The sequence below is a fragment of the Rhea pennata genome, chromosome 9, assembly GCF_028389875.1.
Source record: "Rhea pennata isolate bPtePen1 chromosome 9, bPtePen1.pri, whole genome shotgun sequence".
NCBI classification, from domain to species: domain Eukaryota; kingdom Metazoa; phylum Chordata; class Aves; order Rheiformes; family Rheidae; genus Rhea; species Rhea pennata.
The window spans coordinates 553438-575588 of NC_084671.1; the positions used below are offsets into that span (position 1 = coordinate 553438).

Here is a 22151-nt window from a genome sequence, read left to right on the forward strand (position 1 = left end):
CGCGTCACCGCGCAGGGGCGGGCCGCGCCCGGCCGCCGCCAACCCGCGCGCCCGGCCGCAGCGCTTCCGGGGCAGCGGCGCGCGGGGGGAGGGGCGGCGCGGCGGCCCGCCCCGCGTCACGTGGCGGCGCGGCCGGCGGCCCGCGCGCGTAGGGCGACGTGTACGTCTGTGGGGCTGCCGCGCGCCCCGCGCCCCGGAAGTGCGGCGCCGCCGCGCTTCCGGCACAAGATGGCGCCGCCCGCGCCGCTGCTGGCAGGTGGGTCGGGGGCTCCGCGCCGCTGGGCCGCCCCCGCACCCCTCCGCGGGGCCTTCCGGGCAGGGCGGCGCGGCGCGGCGAGCGGCGCCGGTCCCTCCCCTCCCCTCCCCTCCCGTCCCCTCCCGTCCCCTCCCCTGCCCTCCGCTCCGGCCCGCGCGGGTCCCGCCCTGGGCGCCGGGAGCGCGGCCGGAGCCGGCGGCGGCCCGAGCGCCCTGTGGCCGCCGTCTCCGCGGCGCGGCGCACAGGAGCGGGCGGGAGCGGGGCCGTCGCTGCTCGCGGTGCCGCGCTCGGTCTGCTCCGGTTGCGCCTTCGCGGCTCGGCTTGAGCGGCTGCCCGGGGCGGGGCGGTGTCTGTGCTCCTTGGTGCTTCCGAGCTCTAGACGCGACCGCTCGTGTCCTCGGTGGGTGTCCCGGGAGCTGGCGGTCGTGCGGGCCGCTGGACCGCTCTGCTCGGGCGGGCTGTTTGTGATCTGCTTTCGGCTGAGAGTCTGACCTCTCACGGGAGACACCCGCGAGACCTGGAGAACAGGCACCGAGCCATGTTAAGCGCTGTTAAAATGCACCTCCACTGAGGTACATCGGGGGGTGGGGTGCCTCCGTTGAGCTGCAGGGGACATTTTAAATTTCTGAAGTGCTCTTTCTCTAAATTAATAAGCTATTTCTTAAAACCTTTTCGTCTTATTAATTTCTGATGTGCTGCGTGAGAGGTGAAGTAAGGAGATTCAGCAATTTAAGGAGCAGCTCTGCAAAGCAATATAACAACGTTCAATTACGGAAATTATTGTCTTCCAGGCATTGTTGGAAGATATTGCTCTATCTGTGGGGGAATTCCATTCTGTAGTTAAGCTAACAGCTTGTCAGGCCAAGTAGGAACGCTGTGGTTGTCCTGTCAGACCTCCTGTGTAGCACTGGCCCTAGCACTGCCTTGAAGTACTTTCGTTGCAGATTCTGCAGCTGGGCTTGAGCTACTATGAATCTTGGTTTTTTGAGTCATAATCCTGAGTAAAAAAAAATTCAAGTCAGCTTTGATCCATAGACCAAACTACATTTTACATAGGTTATTAGCCTCACCTTTAAAACATAACTATTATCCTCTTTTCCCCAGTTTTCTGGATATTTTCAGTGTTTTGATCAGATGTAAATTACCTGTGAAACTTTCATGTGTAATTTATATCTAACTAAACCTACTGTTTGACATCTTAAGAAATTATCTTTTAAAATGTCAGAAGGAAAATCATCACTCTCTTGATATAACAGGAAAACACCAGAATAGCTTTGCTCAGGCTTTATGTAGATTTTAGAATTTCCATTACTGGAAATCATCAAGAGCAGGTTCAGCAAACATCTGTTGGAGGTCACAGGTTGGGATGCCTTGGGATAGAAGGATATGTTAGACTACTCCCAGCTGTATTTTAATTCAATTCTATGCATGCCTTCAATATTCCTCTCACGTGTATTTACTTGTCTTTAATGTTGCCCACAGTTCTTGAACTCCGTTGTTGCAGGTATAGTAAAGAAATAGGGTGTAAGTAGGCATCTCTAGTATTCCAAGAAAATGCATAAAGCATAACTAATGTGTATATATCACTTGCCTGTTTTATGATTTAACTTTGGATTCTAATATGTTTGTAGTAGGACTGCCTGAAAAAAAAATTATTCACTCTGCAGCAATTTCATATACCTGATTTTGCACTGAATCTGTCTTTATTTTCTGATTGTTTGCCTGTGCCATAAGCATGGCAATGTCTCTGAAAAATGAAAATTGGAACACATTTTGTATCAATATTTCTTTCATGCTTTCTGTTTTCAAAGTTAATAATTAATGTTGAAATTAAAAGCAGGGCACATTCCATCTCATGTCAGCAAAAAATAAATCTGATGTAATCTTTCTTCTGTAAATGCCCTTCATGTGTTTAGGCAACTAATCCTCTCTTTAGCGAATATTTAGACAATCTTTGCAATTCTGTTGTGTAAGACTTTTGTTCAGCTCTTCCAGTAATGGAGAATTCTGAGCTCCTGCGAGTTAGGTTTCCTAAAAGTGCCTTCTGCGAAAGGGTTGAGAGTTGAGGATCATCAGCTCTTTTAGGAGTAGGCATTACTCCACCCTGTCTGTCTTGCGGGTGCAGTTCTTCAGTAGCTTGAAGTCATCCTACCTGATAAAATCAGACTCTTCTCTTTTATCAGACTCCTCTCAGCGGTATCCAGTGATAAGGCAATGGGCACAAATTGAAATACAGGAAATTACTCTGTTTTGATATCAATGGAGTTTTAGGGTGTTTTTTTTTGTTTTGTTTTGGTTTTTTGTTTTGTTCCCCACTCCCCCCACCCCCCCAAGGATTGCTGAACACTGGCGCAGGTTGCCCAGAGAGGTTGCAGAGTCTCCATCCTTGGAGATATTCCCAACCTGCCTGGAAATTGTCATGGGCAACCTTCTCCAGGTGACCCTGCTGGAGCATGGGGGTTGGACTAGAGGTGCCTTCCAACCCTAATCGGGTCTGTGATGCATCTGGATTTGCTCCATCCTCTTCTCCCCTGCTGACCTCAGTAGTGCATTTCTGTGCCCTTCTTTGCGCTCCCGTGGTAGAGGGATGAACCGGTCCATGGAAAATTGACTCTGTAGGAGAGGCTGCATCAGTTTGCTGAGCTATTCCACCCTGCAGCTGCATGAGTGTGAGTGCAGGTTCAGAACTGGAATAGCTCGCATGGCTGGGAGCATGGGGAAGGGCAGGGCTGGCTGCGTTGTTTGTTTTGCAGCCTAGTCTGCAGTTTCAGAAATGTGTTAGCTGACCTTCAGTGTTGTTTCTTTTGTGGAGAGGCACAGCAAACTGGTGTGTCAGTTCTCTGCATTATATGTCAGTATATCTGGTTCTGGGGCTAATAAGCTCAATGTCAGCTCTGCCTATTCACTGCTTCTGTTATTTTTAATCCTGCAGTTATCTGGGCATGTGTTATATTCTGAATTTCTTTTATAACATTCTTCCTTTACAGCCTTTACTCTAAAATGCATGCTGGGGGAAAAGTAGGTACAGGTCTCAAAGTTGATAAATTACTTTAAGTTGATAATTACTTTGCTTTGGACATTTCTCTGAATCTGAAATGAATACTGGTTTATTTACTTTCTTTCCAGTGAGAGGATCTGAAGGGCTTTATATGGTGAACGGGCCTCCCAGTTTCACAGAGAGTACAACATTTCGAAGGTACTGCTATTCTGAACATTTTAGCTCTTTTGTGCAAAAAAAACACATTTTCTAAATAGTAAATGTAGACTCTGGAATTCAAAAATTTAGAAGTACATTTTTTTCCTGTCAATAGTTTAGAAAATTAATGATTTTGAAGGCTGTATGCTTGCCTGACTTCTAATTGCATTTTTGTACTTAGAAGCAATAATGACTGAACAATTGCAGGGTAGATTGCACTGTTACTGTTACAAGGAATTATTTGAGTGTGTGGTTGGAAAACTGAAACGTTGCTTTTTACTTTTTGTTAAAAATGCCTTAACTTATGCAGTACACTTGAATATTAATGTGCATTTCTTATTTCTTTAGGGACTCTGGAAAAAATTGCAAAGCTGTCGCTTTTAGCAAGGATGGTTCCCTCTTTGCCTGGTGCAATGGAGAAAAGTGAGTGTGTTTTATGATATTAATTTGAATTAAGCAATCTGGATTAGTTTTACCACATTTACTCTTGTGTGCATAAGGGCTATTAATGAAAAAGTTTGCATATACTTTAAGCACATTCTGGTTTTGCGCTGTTTGCAGTAGTGGTTTTGTTTTCTGAATATCAGATGAAATATTTATTGTTTTTCTCAAATTGATAATGCACCTATTGCTATTGAGTTTGGATATGCTCTATAAGAGTTTTTGTTCATATTTCCCAGTATAACAGTACCTGGCTTTCTGGGATTAATCTAAGTAGCACAACAGATGATTGCATTGCTGCTTCTGAAGTAGACTCTTGACTTTTTTCCTGACTTTTTCCTCTATGATAATGTGTTTTTCCAAATATTTTGAGAGTCAGCAGGTGTAGGACTGCTGTCTAGCTCTGTAGGTGGATATTTTTTCAACATATTACAAAGTTATTTGAAAACTGAACCTAAACATAGAAAATAAAGATTCTATGCACCTCACATACAAACATCACAAGGTTTCTGTTTTATAGACTAGATGCATGATAGAGTATACCAGAGATTGTCCTTTATGTAAAAGGACATCATGGGGTAGCTGCTGTGAAGACATGATCAGGCTTTTTCTGAAATGTCAGTGTTAGTGTAGTATCAGCGTTCTTATTATTAACTCATTGGTTTAAAAAAAATTGCAGAAGTGCTCAATAACATTACTTGCTATTTCTGTTAAAGAAGATAACTTAGATGTAGCTTTCAATTGTTCCCCTCAATGACATTTCTGGTTCTTCCAAATGTACAGACTCTTCCATTTTTCATTATAAACTTTATTTTTATCCTTTGGAAAGGTCCATTTCCGGAAAATGTTTGTGGGAAAAATATTTTTCAAACAACTACATTGTATATTTAAGTACTCAAGCTCAGACTCAGTACTTTAACTGAGAATATTTCAGATGGCAAATCTTTCCAGTCCTGTGATGCCTCTTTGTTTTTGAAACTCTTTTTTTTTTTTTTTTGAGAGACATCATTATTTTTATCTTCCTTCGTTTTTGAGGTGAGAGGTAGTTTATGACCTGGTGAAGAACAGACTCCTTACCCTAGTTTCTGAGAATAACTGTGGTTTGGACACAACTTGACTCTATCTTTTTTTATTCTTTGGATTCTGTATGTTGCAGATCTTTAACATATAGTATTCCGAGATACTGTTTGACCTTGCTAGTTCAGCTTTTAGACATTTAATTTTTACTGTCTATGTCTCTTCCTTCACCCCCCAAAAATCCAAACCTTAAATGTAGAATCCTTCTAGACAGAAGACCTGTAAGAATGTGTAGGATAAATGCATATTTTAATTCAGTTAGATTTTTCTGTTGCCCTTGCTTAACTTTAACACTGTGGAAGAATGGATGAGAATATCTCATCTCTGATTCAGAATCCAAATGTGCAGATCAAAATACACAATGTTTTGACCAGGATTTTCACTTGCTCAGTTTCTGTTATATTTGGGCATCTGATTTTAAAATGTTCTTACAAATATTTAGTAAAAGCATGATGGGAAAAAAGCTCTTCTAATTTTGTTACATTGGCCAAATTTGGAACAGCTGTTGAAGTCAAATCTGTGAAAAGTTACCTCAGCTATTAATTAACCAGTCTAAGCGTGTTTTATTGAAATGACCTCTTTTGGTTCCAGAGTAAATATTGTTAATGTCACCAATGCTGAGTTACTGCGTTCTTTTGATCTTCCAAAGGCAGTTTGCCTTGAATTCTCGCCAAAGAATAATGTTCTGGCAACATGGCAGGCCTATACAAGTGAGTATTTTACCAGCTGTAAAAATACATAGATAGTTGCATATTTTAATTCAGTCTGCAGACTTGCCATTACCTGATTTGATATCCTAGCATGTTGATTGGCTAAAAGAGCAGTATAGAAAATGTACAGATTTTGCATGGTTAATCAAGTACATAGAGGAAGGAGGGATGTCATCTGAAAGCATATGGTATCAGCCATTTTTACAAATAGCAAATCAGAATGCAAGTATGATTATTACTCCGTTAAGTAAATCACATTTCTAAATACTATTAACTGATCTTACTGCAGAGTGTGTTTGACTAATATGCTGTTCAGGCAATTTATATTTCTGTAGCTACAAAGAAAATTGTAAGATATCTCAAAGTAATCATGTCATGCACTGGGCCTAGCTAACATGCAGTGTTCCTGGTTGTCCAGAGGGCTTTATTCTTTTCTTTTTATTCTTTATTCTCTTTGTTCCTGACTCTCATAGTCTCAGTCTTTTCAAAGCTGTGTGTCTATAGTGGATGGTGCAAATGCTTCCACTGGTAAAAAGGGTAGGCTATCATCAAAAGTGGGTGGAAAGTGTCAGGGACAGGTTGTAGGACAGGACACAGCAGTACAGGTGCTAGGCTGGATGCCAACTATGGACTGTCAGAAAACAGGGCTCTTTTGAATCGTTAGTGGAAACAGGCAGGCCAATAGCTGTAGTATTCAGAATAAGTAAATGGGTGCAGAGAATTTAAAACCAACAGAAAGCCGTTTTATATAGTTTGTAGATACAGCTGTGAATGTGTCATGAGGGAGAAAATGTGAGACACATTCCTGTGAGAACAAAATGTAGGAGAGGAGACTAAACTTCCCATTTTTGGCCAAGAGAGTAGGTTTTCTAAAGTTCTGATCTTAATTGGAAAACATGCATTAAAAAAGTTGTTCTAACATTGGTGGTTCTAGTTTTGTCCTCTTCTAGAATAATGGGGGTAGAATCTTCCAAACTTCCCAAAAATTGGTGGGTTTTGCAGGCTAAAAGACCATAGACAGACTTAATAGCCAGGGCAGTTAACAGGTTTGGGATTAGCCCTTTGGGGGTGGGGGGTGCTTCTTGACAGAAGCTTATGTATGTTTGGTTCCTTGTAGAAGCATGGGATATGATGTCGTGATGGTAAAGCAGATACAATGCCAGAAACCACCACTGTAAATAAATGCTTTTGTTGCAGCTGCTAAAGATGGCACAGCAGGGGTGCCCAACCTGCAACTTTATGATGTGAAAACTGGAAAATGCTTAAAGTCTTTCATCCAGAAAAAGATGCAGAACTGGTAAATAACATTTCCAGATGCTAATTGCTTTCAAACAAATGTGATTTCCAAAACCTGATCTAGGTAAATAGGGTTTTTAGTATGGTATTGGTTTTCAAAGTATTGCTTACTACAAGCTGGAAGCAAACGTCTGTGCTTGTAAGCATCTTTGTACATGATTATAATTGTTCATTTCTTAGTATAATTTCACTGTCACTTTGCAAAATAAAGTAAACTGGGAAGACAGCAACTGTAAGTCTAGTTGTATGGGTTTTTTACCAGGCAAATGCAATTTTGCATTTGAAACGTGTAGCATGGTTGATTTTGTTTGGCCTTATTAAAAAGAGAGAGAGAGAGAGGAAAAAAAGAAAGAAAAAACACAGACTGCTGAAGGTGGCCATTTTTCACTGTTTCTTCAATTCTGTTTTTTCCTTTAAATGTAGGTGTCCTTGCTGGGCAGATGATGAAAGCATTTGTGCCAGGAATGTAAACAACGAAGTGCACTTCTTTGAAAACAACAACTTTAGTACGCAAGTATTTCAATAAGATGGTTTCATTGCATCCCAGATAGGAGTTACCCTTTGCTTTTACTCAGTTTTCCATTTTTTTTTCTTTTTAAATGATTTTTCTGTGATAAAATAGATTTAATTTTTAGATGAGGAGGGCTGATTCTATATTGTTTTAGGTTCAATGAAATCCAGAAATTGTTAGTGGAGTACTTGATTGTTTGGGGGTTAGGTTTAGCTCAGCTGGTTAGAAAATGGTGCTAATAATGTCAAGGTCGTAGGTTCAGTCCCCGTATGGGCTAGTTGTTTCCCTGCTGAGCAGGGGGGTTGGACTGGATGATCTCCAGAGGTCCCTTCTAACCTTACTGATTCTATGATTCTTTACTTCTATGAATTGTGTGTATTGTGACTATAAATGAGCTTTTCTAATATGATTAATAATGGCTTATTAGAAAATTTATATTGATAGCAAAAACGAAGTTGTGAAGCTAGAGCGTTTTTTCAAGGGAGTTTACAAATAGTGGTGGAATATTCAGGTTGGTAGAGGGAGAGATGGACAATAAAAGGGAAAGAAAAAATGTGGGAAGATAAATAGATTGGAATAAAGAAATTGATAGGAATGAAAGAAACTTCTGGAGGAAGCTATTATTTTAAATATAAAGCTGAGACAAGAATTATTCTGGAAGCTAAAAGTACAGCCTATGAGAGATGCCATTTCATGAGAGTTAGAGTTAGTCCCACTGATATTAATGAAGCTGAGTTTTCTGTTTTAGATCTGCCACGCTAAAAAGGGCTACAGAAAAGTGACACAGTTGCCTTTTTTCTTTTTTTGCGCAACTGGCTTATACAGCATTAATATTCTTGTGTGAAGATGTTCACCATTCTTTCCAAACAGGAAAAAAAAAAAACCCCACAGTGCCTGCCAATCATTATACACCAGAAAATGCTTACTGATATAATGTTTCATATGCTGAACTTGCAGTTGCTTTAAGTATCTTTTTCCCTCCTCAGTTCTGACCCTTGGTGCGTTTAGAGATGAGATTAAGAATGCAATTCTTCTAATGCTATACGTTTTACATGTCTCAAAAAACAATGCCTTGTAATGTTCCTAGCATTAGCAGCAAGATGGTCAATGAAATGAACTTTGCAGTTAAGCTGGAAAATCTGTATTTAACTGCAGCTACTGAGCTTCCTTATTGAGATTTACAAGTAATGCTGGCTATTAATCTCACCCAGCCCCCTAACAAGAGACTACTTGTCATAGCAGTAATTTATTATGTCCACCATTCTGATGGATGCTGGAATACACTTCATTCCTCTCAAATACAGGAGCAATTGTTCTTTTTTCTTGTGCTAAAACAGTATTTTATTTCTTTTCTGGTGCTTGTAGGCACCCATGGCCCATTCAGTTCCTATCTGATGCTATCCTAGGAAAGTCCAGAATGTGTTTTAATGTGAGATCTGCTGCTAAGCCCAGTCTTCATTGAGGGAATGTGCTTATGGGTTGCTGTTTGTTCTCTTTTTAAGAGTGTCCAAAGTGTTTTTGTAGAGGAGCAATGCAGAACAGGCCTTTATGAAAGCTTCCTATTAGGAAGAATCATCCAGTAAGGTTGCAAGAAGAGCCCTTTGGCTTTGTGTAGTGGTACATGTTACCTGGACGTGGCTGCTGCTGTTTCTCCTAAAGTCAGCATAGAGAAGATGAATAACACTGTTGCTTCCTTAAAACATGAGCATCCTTAAAATCATGGGTTCCAGAAATTTCTTTGCTCATTGAACTTAATAATACTTAAACTGGATTTCAAAGCTAGGCTTAATTCAAACGATTTCCAGGGTGGTTTTGTAAATAAAAAGTGATCTAGTCAGAAAGTGTGATGAAATGTGAAAGTAAAAGTTGTTTGACTAGTAAAATAACTCCATTATCTAATACTGTTCTTTATTATCCACAATATAGACCCATAAAAAGGTATAGTTAAATAATGTGGGTTAATATTGTGTCATTAACATCATCACTACTGTGATTTTCTTTGCAGATATTATTGCAAATAAACTGCATTTGCAAAAGGTTAGCGATTTTGTGTTATCTCCAGGAGCACAGCCAACCAAGGTATATCTGATGTTTGCTCACAATTTGATTCTTGATTTCTTTCAAAATCTATGGTAATTTTAGAACAATGTATGAGTAGTGAAGAGACCTTTTGCTACCCAGAGTATCATCTGCTATATGATCTGATGGCTTTGTTTTAGATTGCTGTGTATGTTCCGGGCAGCAAAGGTGCACCATCCTTTGTAAGACTCTATCAGTATCCCAACTTCGGTGGTCCTCAGTCTGCACTGGCCAATAAAAGCTTCTTTAAATCTGACAAAGTAACGATGCTATGGAACAAAAAAGGTATAACAGCAGTATATTTAATTCCTTATATTCTGCAAATTTTAGATTTAATTACTTTGTTTACCATGTGGATTTTGCATGCCATTTGCATTGGTATATATAAATAAATATTAAAGATAGCCATTAATACCGATGCAATATTAAAGCCTCAATTCTGAATATTCTGAAGTGCTCATAACTTTTCTGTATTGACTTGCTTAATTTTGTGTATAGCGATTCAGAATATTCTACACATCTGCAAATTATGCAATTGATTTGCATATTTGAATTGAGTTTTGTGATGATACCGTGTGTAAGATGTAAACATAAGACTGTATCAGGGCATAAAACAATTTTATTTTCCTGTAAAGTTGTATTTATACAGACATATAACAAATGGGATGACTTGCACAATCCTCTGTATGCTTTGTTGTTTGTGAGCAATGATAATTGTTTCAGAATACTGTTGAAAAACTGTTTTACTTCACATTATTTAGACTACAGGGAAGGTATTACATAACTTTGTGCCCGCATGTGGTTTCTACATGTCTGCATAAAATAGATGTATTTTCAAAAGCTGTTGATGAAACCTTTTATTTGAGTACCAATGCTTGATTTTTGCCTTAGTCAGATGAAAAGCCTAAGACACTCTTGCTACTGTTGAACGTAATAAAACATCTTTTTATGCTTCAATAGTATGTTCACTTTCTTATAATTGCTTAGTTTACACTCTTCATCCAGAAATAGAAGATAGTTCTGTTTGGGTTAACATTTAAGAAAATTTCAGCTGAGAAGAGAATGATGAACATTGTTACCTAAGCAACTTTAACTGCAGAATTCAGTCAAACTAATTTTCTCTTTGTCCATGGTAGTTTGTGGAATAGTTTCTATGATTTGCAATAATTATATTGAACTAACTGTATGTCTGGTTTTAGCCACTGCTGTGCTAGTAATAGCTAGTACAGAAGTTGATAAATCAGGAGCTTCATACTATGGAGAGCAAACACTCCACTACATTGCAACAAATGGAGAAAGCGCAGTTGTACAACTACGTAAGTACATTTCGGACATTTTCATTGTATTGTAGCACTTGATAGTAGGAACTGCTGTTTCATTAACTTTTGTTTAGTGTATGGTTTTTGGATGATGCAATGCCCTTGTGGCCAGGAAGGCCAATGGTCTCCTGGGTGCATTAGGAAGAGTGTTGCAAGCAGGTGGAGGGAGGTGATCCTGACCCTCTGCTCAGCCCTGCTGAGGCCTCATCTTGAGTCCTGTGTCCAGTTCTGGGCTCCCCAGGACAAGAGAGACCTGGAGCTACTGGGGAGAGTCCAGCATAGGGCTGCGAAGATGGTCAGAGGGCTGAAGCACCTGCCCTATGGGGAACGGCTGCGAGAGCTGGGCCTCTTCAGCCTGGGGAAGAGCAGACTGAGGGGGGATCTGATCAGTGTGTACAAGTACCTGAAGGGAGGGTGTCAGGGGGACGGGGACAAACTCTTTTCAGTTGTCCCGTGTGACAGGACAAGAGGCAATGGGCAGAAATTGAAGCACAGGAAGCTCCGCCTGACCGTGAGGGGGAATTTCTTCCCTGTGAGAGTGACAGAGCACTGGCACAGGTTGCCCAGAGAGGTTGTGGAGTCTCCTTCTCTGGAGATATTCAAACCTGCCTGCACATGATCCTGTACAACGTGCTCTAGGTGCCCCTGCTTGAGCAGGGGTGTTGGACTAGATGATCTCCAGCGGTCCCTTCCAACCTTACCGATTCTATGAATGAAGTAGTCTGATTTTAAACAAAAACAATTAAACAAAAAAAAATCACCAGAATTTTTTTTTTAGTTTGGAGTGAGTTTTTTAATGGTTAAATTATATTGCTGTATTTGGCATTCTCACGTTTGTAATGTCAGTGGCAGAGAGCACATACTTTCCATTAAAATACACAAATAATTGGTTTGGTGGGTGTTTGTAATACAGGAAGGGAATTTTGATTTTTAAGCATAATGGAACCAGTTTAATGTTTAAGAATCCAGGCAGGAAAAGTATGTTGCCAAACAAAATAATCTTGTATGTGCTTTTAGACATAGGATTGATAATTACCTAAGGAATGTGGGGCAGAGTGAGTAGGGTGGTTGTGGTTTTTTTTTCTTTTTTCTTTCTTTCTTTCTGTCTTTTTTTTTTTTTTTTTTAAGTATATTGAAAAATGAAAGGCCTACATTTTTCAGAGGAAAATGGAAAGGAGTTCTGTGACATGAAACTGACATGTTGGTGAAGAACAAGTGGACATTCAAATTCAATGTTTTGTTTGAATTTGAAGTCTATTGATTAACATTTTCTCCATGGTAGTATTTTTCCATTATCTTAAATTGTTGTTGTTTATTAAACACATGTTTTGTTTGGGGATTATAGGGAGGCTAGTTGTGAAGATTTCAAAACGCTGTGGAGATGGACTGGTATAAACTATTTTATGCTGAAGTGACTTAGAGATTGCAGCTCTTTAATATCAGTGCTGATCAGGATAACATTTCCAGTTTTCCTTCTATAGCAAAACTTGTGGTGGCAGGTACTATGTCTCCATTTCCCTTAGTTGCTAACCTGACTGGGAAAAAATGATCAGGATTATAACTTAGTATTTTGAATCTGAGAGCAGTTTGTGTTCAAAAAATCAGTTTTTGTTTAACTCTGTGCTTATTAAAACCTCCTTTGTCATTTGAAGTTATTCATTTCAAATCTTTTATTTAACAGGTAGCTTTATTATTAATTATCACTTAGCTATTCCTTTTCAATGAAAAATCCAAGTACTTCTGTCTTGCTTGTAAAATTGTTTTTTCCAACAAAAGCAAGTAAGCACTTGGAGTGAATAAAGTTTGATTTCCTTTTGATTTGTATCTTCTGGTTGCTTTTGAGGTCCAGTTTTGAAGCTTTTTACATGCTGTCATTTGTAGAGGGTTTTTTTTGGTTTTGTTTTGTTTTCTAGCTAATACATGCTCATGCTGCAGCTTTTGCTTTAGCTGTTGAAGCCCGTATAAGGCCGCCCTCATCTATCCAGCTGCCTACTGTCATGGAACTTGCAGAAACATAATTGTATTTCAGATCTGTCTCTGCAGTCACATTTGATTAACACATCATCAAAAAAGTTCTAAAGGGACAAATGCACAAACAATGGGATTACATAGCCCAGTTTCTAAAGATAATAAGGCTTTAAAATAGCAACAGGATTGAGCAGTTGAAGCTGTTTTGATATTTTGGGTCAACATTTGGATTTAAGAATTAATGCACTTGGCACTTAAAAGGGGAACAAGTAAAGGTATCCAGATTAGGAGTGTTATAATGAGCTGTGTTTTATTCACCCTTGTACATCTTATGTGAATTTTGGTCACATATCCATCTTTCTTCAATAGTTCTTAATGTAACTCCAGAGTAGTTTCCGACCGCATCAAATTTTGATCAGTGTACATAAAAATGTTTTTGTGTGCTTTCCTACTTAAAAATCTGTCTCAAAATACTGCACATGAACAAGATCCAAAGATAACTTACATCAATATTTCTTAGCTATGCAAAGCTAAGGTATTTAATAGTTCCTAGGGTAAGGAAGAAAAAAAAGGAACTAGTATCCAGCTGGTATAAAACTCCTGTTTTTGCAGGTTTCCAGTGGGACAGTTTGAGGAGGTCCTGAGATATCATGCTTGAATAACGAGGAAAAAAGATAAAGGATTTTTTTTTTACGTGAAAATATATGCTTACTGTTAAAGTGCTGATGCTGACTCTACAGAGGTAATTTGGAATGGCTGCAGTTATTGTTGCAAACCTTATCTAAAATTATCAGAATATAAAATTTTTTTTGCTTCTGCTACTATTGTTAGCAGAATTCGTTCTCACTGTCAGTAATTGGATCATTGGATTTTAGCAAAGCATACAATTAAGAATCGTTATATATCTCTTTTCAGTACAAATGAAAATTGCTTAACAATAGCTGCATGTTTTCCTTTTCCTTTAGCAAAAAACGGTCCTATTTATGATGTTGTCTGGAATCCCAATTCTGTCGAGTTTTGTGCTGTGTATGGTTTTATGCCTGCCAAAGCAACAGTTTTTAATCTGAAATGTGACCCTGTGTTTGATTTTGGAACTGGCCCTCGCAATGCTGCCTACTACAGCCCCCCTGGACACATTCTAGTACTAGCAGGATTTGGAAATCTCAGAGGACAGATGGAAGTATGGGACGTTATAAACTACAAACTTATTTCCAAACCAGTAGCATCGGATTCCACCTATTTTGCTTGGTGCCCTGATGGGGAACATATTGTAACAGCTACCTGTGCTCCCAGGCTACGAGTTGGTAATGGTTACAAGATATGGCATTACACTGGCTCTGTTTTACACAACTATGAAGTACCATCAAATGAAGAAATATGGCAGGTTTCTTGGCAACCATTTTTGGATGGAGTATTTCCTGTGAAAGCAGTAAAATACCAGGCAGTCCCAAGTGAATTGCCAAGTTCTGAGCTAAAACCTGCTCAAGCGTACAGACCTCCAGCCTTGAGAAACAAGCCTGTAACAAGTTCCAAGCTTGTAAGTAGACTGTTTCATGTATGCAGTAGATTTTTCTGTTTCATTGCTATGCCTGTCTTTGAAGTTTGGCCTCAAATATGTGTGTATTCTTAATGAGGGATATTAGAAGAGTGATCAGACTGGAAGAATATTGTGAGTTTCTGAGAGGCTTTTGAGATGATCATCTTCCACTGGCTGTCACTCTTCTCCCTGTTTGCAAGAACTTATGCTAGAAAACTGAAATTTCTGTGGTCAAAATATTACTCTTCCACAAAGCTGTTTGCAGATTTTAAAACTGCAACAAGCACTGGAACAATGAACTGCAAATTTGGTGTACAGTAAGATCGAGTACACTGGTTAAAATAAGAACCTCAGGTCTGGGTGACCCAACTTGACCGAAGTCCAAACCCAGTTAGATAGGTGGTTGACTCTCCTCTCAAAACTTTGTGTGTCCCCCCCCCCCCCCCCATACTAGGTAAGTTTACTTGCATGAGAGAGATCTGATTGTTAGCTGGTCAGCTGCAGTCTAAACAAGTTTCACATAGCAGCCTACTTGTTTAATTAGTTTTATTTTCTGTCAGTTTTCAACATAGGTTGAGTGAAGCAGCTAATTACATTTAATAATTGTAGCTTTGATGTTTACATTTAAACCATAGAGAACTTTGAACCTTTTAATTTTAAAGAAAATAGTTCTACTTGGCTGTGAATAATCCATGAATCATATTAATGTCTGATTTTACCAGTGATTGATAAGCAGAGGTAGTAGAGAAAAGATACATTAAATAAAGGAATAATGTTCACTTTTATGGGCAGGAAATTAAAACTGGTAGGTAAGATATGTATTTTTAAACCTATTTGTGTATAAATATATCAGTTTGCTAAACCAAGTATAAAAATAGAATTGAACATGTTTGGGAGATAAGTACTTTTTTTTTTTTAAGTGATATGTATTTAATATTTGTTTACTTTTCTTTAGAAAGCTCAGTAATACAAAGTCTGGTCTCAGCTCCCAATTTGTCATGTGTGTTAGCTCTTAACTGAAGGGTAGGATTGCCCTATCCAAAAAAAGGAGGAAGGGACCAACACCCAGCTATTCCTTTCTTTTCACTAGGAGTGTGAGTTAAACAACTGCTGATAAAAGCAAGATGCTAAGCTTCAGTCATTGTGTGCTGTTTTATTCCTGTCTGAATTTTGTTTCTTTGAGGAGATAAAACACGATGATTCTGCTATTTTGATGATGATCCATAAAGTCCCTAAGAGATACTAGGCAGTCCCAAAAAGAAAAATGTTGAGAATGGAAGGATTTGAAACACATTTCGTACTGTCTTCCTATACTGAAAGGAGGCAGAAAGGGCACACACTTTTGTTTTCTTCCTTCCTTTACATATGGTGTTGCCTTAAGTAGGTTTTGAGATCCAGTGTTAATTTTTTGTAACATCATGTTTACCAACATGGAATAAAGGTTTCAAAAATGTTAATTTTGCATATTCTACAGCATGAGGATGAGCCACCTCAGAATATGAAACCACAGTCAGGAACCAGTGAAAAGCCACTCTCTAAAACAGCCCTCAAAAATCAAAGGAAGCATGAAGCAAAGAAGGCTGCTAAACAGGTATTGCAAAAGTAGTTCTTCTAAAGATAAGGTTAAATTAATTTTCACAAATGTAATGATCAGTCTCAGAGCAGTGACTGTCAGTTGCACTGAAAGTCATCTATCCATTTTGCATCTGCTAATTTTGGGGAGAGTGGTGGTACTTTAAGTCATTTTCTTACATCTGCAGTAGTCTGATAGTAAATGACAGCTGTGGCTAGTTGCTGTAAATTTGTTAGCTGAAGTGAGATAGACTGGGAAGACTGAGATTGAGACATCAGTGTTTACATTCATGTTAAGATTACATGCTTTTGCCTTTTCACCTTTTGACAGTCTGCGTAGTTCTTTCTAGTCTTACGTGCGAAGTGAGCACTGGCTGACTGCTTTGATGTGTCCTACCAGCAGGCCAGGGCTGAGGCATGTTATCAGGACAGACCAAAAAGAGCCTGTTTGGGTTTTGTTCTTCTGTTTGTTTGTTTTGTTTTGCTTCACCTCTTTGTTTTCTAATCTTTGGCTAGGTAGATTAAAAAACAGCTTTTGGTATTAGCCTTCCAATTCCTGCAAACTTCTGTAGTTAAGAAACTAGTTTCTTAACTACAGAAGTTTGGACTTTTGATTTTCTTATACTGGTTCAAGCCCTTTCTTTCACTTTGAAGACAATGAACCACCAGTATACTTCTAAAAATATTTGTGAATGTGTATTTGTCTTGTCATGCTTACTGATTTTTGCCTATGCTAAGTATGTTTGGTGTCTTGGGGAAGAAAAAAATAAAAACAGCATGCAAGTTTTATAGAAAACCACTTTTCATGGAAACCATGTAATAGGTAACAATGCATCATAGGATGTCACTTAAATTTTGGAGAACACCAGCAAACTAATGGAGAAAGAAATAATAATGGATCGCTTCCAATGATTATATAGATTTGCATCAATCCTTTTGTAATTTGAGGCATTTTTTGTAGGTAAAGCATTTGTTAATCTGTTTGCAGGAGGCCAAAGCTGATACAAACCAGGAATCTGCACAGTCCTCAGCATCACAGAATGCACCACGCAATGCTGTGCCTGCTGTGACATCAGGAGATCCTGAAGTAGACAAAAAGATAAAGAATTTAAAAAAGGTGAGGAGATTTTCTAATGAACAGCTGATTTCTCTAAGAGATAGTCTTTGAGATATAGTCTGATTGTGACTTGAGTTCAGTGATACAGCATTAACACAGCTAGCAAATTTCCCAAATCTTAAAAACATTCCTCTGCTTTTCCATTTTGTAAAACAGTAGGAGTCATCACTTACCAGGACTCCCAAAGCCCTTACCAGAGTAGTGTCTAGACAGCATAGAAGACACTGGAACCTATATGGAAAAACAGTCCCAGTCTCCTCCTATAAATACTGTTGCCAAATGAGGGGCATAGCTTAAGTGTTAAATGCTTAGAGAGCAACTGTGTGGGCTTCTTGTTCAGGCTGCACTTTCCTCAGCTGTGGATGATCTGGGAACCTGCTTTTGTTATAAGCAGAACTTACTCTCTTCTTCCCTTGATCTTAAAGTTATATTTTTCCTGAGAGTTTTTGAGCAGTTTAAGATAGATTTTGGATCTGAGAAGGTGAATGTGGTGTGAATTTCTTCATAAACATTTGAATGGCATGAGTGCAAAGTTTATTGCCAAGCTTGGGAATTCTTTGATTTAATTTCAGGATGGAAGTTGTTTGGTCCAGGCCAGGAAATCTTTCCCATTTCTGCATAATGTGTCAGGGCTTTTTCTCTTGGCCTTCTCCTGCTTTGTATATTCTTATGTTTTGGTTAATATTCCAACCTTTTTGAAGAAAATGTATGGAGAAGGCACATAGTGATAGTGGAGGAGTTCATTTCTGATTCTGGATCTAGCCCTTCAGTCAGGTAATGCATGCTGTTTGTTTCAAGACTAAGTGCTTCTGTTCTCTAGGTTCTTGTAAGACATATCTTTTATTGGTGGGAAAATTCTGGATTAGATGCTCAGATGAAATATGTCTTCTCTGTTGAGAACTGACTCCTGGTAAATCAGGCAATTGCAAGTGCAGGAACTTCTACGGACTGTTTTCTGTTCTTGCTTCACTCATGTCTTTGTTTTTCATAGAAACTAAAGGCAATTGAGCAGCTGAAAGAACAAGCAGCCGCTGGCAAACAGCTAGAGAAAAACCAGGTACTGTTATTTTGCCACTGTACTCAATCCATAGTGCTTTCAGTAATACCTCCGCTTAAAATCCTGTAAGATTATGATCTCTTTATATCCTTTCCTTTTCAAAATCAGGTAAGTAGAAGAAATTACCTCAAATGTTTCTCGAGAGGCAGGGTTCCTATCAGCAAGTTAACAAGAACGCACAGAGAGCATGTTTGATGTTCATTTATGATATCCTTACATCTATTTCTGTCCAGCATAGTTATCAAATGGGTCATTTGTTCATCATGCTGCCATTCCTGCCATTGCCACAACTCCTGTGGGTTATGTAGAATAAAATGCTCATATTGACCAAATACTGCCAATGTACAGTGGCTTTAGTGTTGTGAGCACTTCTGTGTTACTCACTGTGACATCCCTATCCATTTCTTGCATGTGTGATCACCACTTCTAGCCTGCAGTGTTCTTTGGCTCAAGCACACATCTATGCTGTCTTTGGACTAAGTGCTATAAACATAAAGAATGATACATAGCAGTTACCTTTCCTCTCTGGGATAAAGTACCTGTCACACAGTATTGATATACTTCCTAGCTTCACTGGCTAGCAGCGATAGAAATGGTGCCTTTGGTCTCAGGTTTGTATGGCAAGGATTAGGTTTTAGTTTGGAGAAATTAGACTGTGTGGCAGGAAAATGAGGAAGAAGGAAACGTGATTAGAGCAGAGAAGTCAGGAGAATGAAAAACAGCAGGGTCATGGGGTTTGGGGTATTTTCAGACTGAAGTCTGGGAAGCTGTGCAGAGCTGCTTTTGCATCTTCCAGTATTGCCACCAAAGGTAGTACTTGCTAGTGGTAGTATTCAAAGTAAGTTTGGGAGACTGCCTGCATAGTTAACAGATACAAATATCTGGGATAGTTAAGAATATTTAAGTAGTGTCAGCAAGTGACCCATTTTCTCTCACCCTTACTATTTCCCACTATTTACTTAAGGAGTTATTTTGATTAAGGGATTTCTTGAGCTTTGGTCTGTAAACAGCCTTTCTCTGTAATTAATGGATATGTTAGAGTAGTGGTTAGGGGAGACATGTTTTGGGCAAAGTCTATTTTTAGCTTATTTTTCCAATAAATGAAAGTATCTGAGAACTAGTATCTGTCCATGTCTATAAAGGTCAAGTCATATTTAGACCTTATAGATAACCTTGTTCAAAACAATCACAGAGTGTTCCTTTCAGCTTATCAAATTTCTGGTCTTTTAAGCCTTTGGCGAAGGAGTTGAGTCTGCAGGGAGCACTTGTGAAGAGAAATTCTTTTGTCTTCAGAAGAAAAAGAACAAAGTCTTGTTCTCCTGGGAGATGCTAAGGAGATTTCCTGCTCTGTTTGTGGAAGGGCTGTTTATACTCTGCTTACACTGAGAAGCAGAATGCTGGGAATCTATTTCCTCCTATTCACTGGGAATCAATCTATACAGATGATATTGGACAATGCAATGACAATATAAACAAATTGGAGCTTGGCGTTCCCAATTAGGCTTAAGGCAGTAAGAGAACTAACATATCTTGTCAAGTCGTAGAATATGTACCTGTGCCAGCTAAACTACAGGCACGCTCAGCTGGAGTCTACACAGCTCAGGCTCTTCTTACAAACTGTTTGCCACAGATATGTATCAGACAGTAATGCAGGATCTGTATTAAACTTCTCAGAGAAGTTGTGCGTTGATACTGTGGTCTGTTTCACGTACTGCTGTCAAAGGGGTAGCCTGCCCTGGAGTAGGGTTGGAAGCATCCAGTCGGGTGTCTGAGTTGAGTGTCGTATGTGAGCATACAGGTGCTCTTGGGAAAGGGACACTACTGCGTGATGTGGTGTGGGGACACTGGTTGTACCTTAGTCCTCTTTGCAGCACATTATAAACACCACAATGGTATGGCTCTTGGTTTTCCTGGTCTCTGGTGCTGGACTATGTGCTCACCCCAAAGCAGCATACTCTCTAGGACAATACATAGCGAAGAGCCTGTTACAACAGAAATACTTGGACAACAGTGTGTTGTGTGTGGTAGCCTTTCCGGTCTGCTGCTGGCCTGGTTGCATGCCACCTTTAATAGAAAGGCAGGTGCCAGTGGGGCTATACAGAGCATGACAGTGTGTGCCTATTTTGTCATCCAACCCAGTTTCCTGCAATTTATGGTATATTTTTAATCTCTTTCTGCTGTAGACTGGAGTTATATATGACTTTGCATTATCTTCATAAATACTGCTCTTTTGATTTCCCATATAATAAGCTAGATCTGTGATATCTCATGTTTTTATTTTTCTAGCTGGAGAAGATTCAGAAAGAAACTACTCTCCTTCAAGAATTGGAAGATCTAGAACTGGGTCTCTAAGCTTCATGTAAATCCAGTGGGGCTTTAACACAAAATTCCTGCAAAATATAATGTGTATTAACTTGAACAGAATAAAATGTTTCAGCAAATGACTGAGGATGCAAAAGTTTACAAATTTGCTGCACACTTGCCTTTCTAAAACCTTTCATAAAGATTTGTGCACATGCAAAATTGTTAACAAATAATGCGTGTCACATCAACTGGTTCTGCTGCTATTTAAACCAAAAATGTGCTTATGTTCTGAAAGCATATTGCTTTAAAAACAGAAAAAGCATGTTGGTTTATGTCTTTCTCTTTTTTTGGAGTGAAGAGGGAAAGGGGCTGAGGTTTACCCATTTGATGTGTTTATTATATTTAAAAAGACATATGACCTTTCTGCAGCAATAGGATGTAGACAAAAATAAAGAGCATTTAATAATGAAAGTACTTCTGTTCTTCTGTTACAAGGGCAGAATTTAAAAAATAATGAAGCCATATCTCCAAGATCAAAAATAATTCACTGCTAAGGATGAATGAAGTTTCAAATACTGCAGCTGCTATGGTGATCCTGGCACAATTTTTACTGACTGCATTTTCATTTTTTAATTGTTTTTCTTGTTCCCTTTTTCTGATCCATTATTTGTAACCCTTAAAACAAAAGACTAAGTATGCAGAGAAAAGGTTGTGATGGTTTTTACACTATGTTGTCAAATTCACAAACTAAAAGATTTGCTGTAAAATAAGTATTTTTGCTGTAAGATTTGCAGATCTTATCTGGAGTAGTATTAGGCTCAGCTGTATACCACCTTATCTGTTATAACAAAAAATATTTTTATTATCTATCTCACTGGAGCGCTGGGCAATAGTGTTAACTTGCCCTATAGTTTTATATATATAAATCCAACATCAATGAGCTTTTTCAGATTGACAGTATCCTCTAACTATTAAATTCAGTAAACACAGTATATGAATATTTAGATCATGGTTTGCATTCTTCAGCATTTCATAAAATTCTATTTCCAGGACAGAGTTCACAGTCACGATTTATTGCGTATTAATGTCTTGCCTCTTTATTTATACAACAAATAAAATTGGTCAGCTTTTTAGTATTTCATTTAATACCTCAAACTAAATCTTTTTATATATATATATATATATATATATATATATAAAAGTTAATAATTTCAACTTGCTTCTATCTGGTCTCCCCTCGGTTGATCTTTCAAGAAGAGCGTATCTGTGGGTGTTAGGTACGTGACCATCTGATTGCTTTAGTGATAATGTCGGAGCTCACGCGTGACCCCACGAGGTGGAGCAACAGCTCGTGCTCTGCAAGGCCAGCCCCGAACGAACGATGGTTTTCAGGCTATGAACGGTAGCAAATCTTGCATTACCCGCTGCGTGCGCGTGTGGGGGGGGGGTGGAGAATGTGATGCATTTTGAAGATCATCTTCATGTAAACTGTTAAGAAAACTGCTCTCAGCAAGGTATCGTTCAGGAGCGCTTTTTTTGCCGACGTATCTGCAGCGTGGGCCTAACTGTTCCGCGCTTCGCGCTGCGCAGCGCGCTCCCCTGGCAGCGGCGGGTGCCTGAGGCGGGCCGTGGTAACGGGGGGGGCCGCGGCGGCGCGCGGCAGCCTCGCCTCACGCGGCGGCGCGCGGGCGGCGGCCGCTAGGGGCGGGGC

The 22151-nt window shown here is 39.4% G+C and overlaps 1 protein-coding gene across 3 annotated transcripts; it reads left to right on the forward strand.

The window, feature by feature from the left end:
• Positions 1 to 136: 136 nt before the first annotated feature.
• EIF2A (eukaryotic translation initiation factor 2A) lies at positions 137 to 20911 on the forward strand. Of its 3 annotated transcripts, none has more exons than XM_062583113.1 (14): positions 137 to 256; positions 3383 to 3452; positions 3801 to 3875; positions 5562 to 5680; positions 6878 to 6977; positions 7400 to 7482; positions 9493 to 9566; positions 9707 to 9851; positions 10766 to 10882; positions 13819 to 14390; positions 15865 to 15981; positions 16951 to 17079; positions 18071 to 18136; positions 20423 to 20911. In XM_062583113.1, the coding sequence occupies exons 1-14, from the start codon at positions 229 to 231 to the stop codon at positions 20486 to 20488; spliced, it is 1761 nt and encodes a 586-aa protein (XP_062439097.1). In that variant the 5' UTR covers positions 137 to 228; the 3' UTR covers positions 20489 to 20911. The 3 variants fall into 3 exon arrangements, with proteins under 3 accessions (XP_062439097.1, XP_062439098.1, XP_062439099.1); XM_062583114.1 differs by lacking the exon at positions 137 to 256 and adding an exon at positions 519 to 656; XM_062583115.1 differs by lacking the exons at positions 137 to 256; positions 3383 to 3452; positions 3801 to 3875; positions 6878 to 6977 and having other exon boundaries at positions 5569 to 5680.
• The last annotated feature ends 1240 nt before the right edge of the window (positions 20912 to 22151 follow it).

Coding starts and splice junctions, on each gene's coding strand:
- EIF2A (XM_062583113.1), top strand. CDS start 229: ATGGCGCCGCCCGCGCCGCTGCTGGCAG. Junction 3,453..3,800: donor GAGAGTACAACATTTCGAAG/GTACTGCTATTC, acceptor TTATTTCTTTAG/GGACTCTGGAAAAAATTGCA. Junction 5,681..6,877: donor AACATGGCAGGCCTATACAA/GTGAGTATTTTA, acceptor CTTTTGTTGCAG/CTGCTAAAGATGGCACAGCA.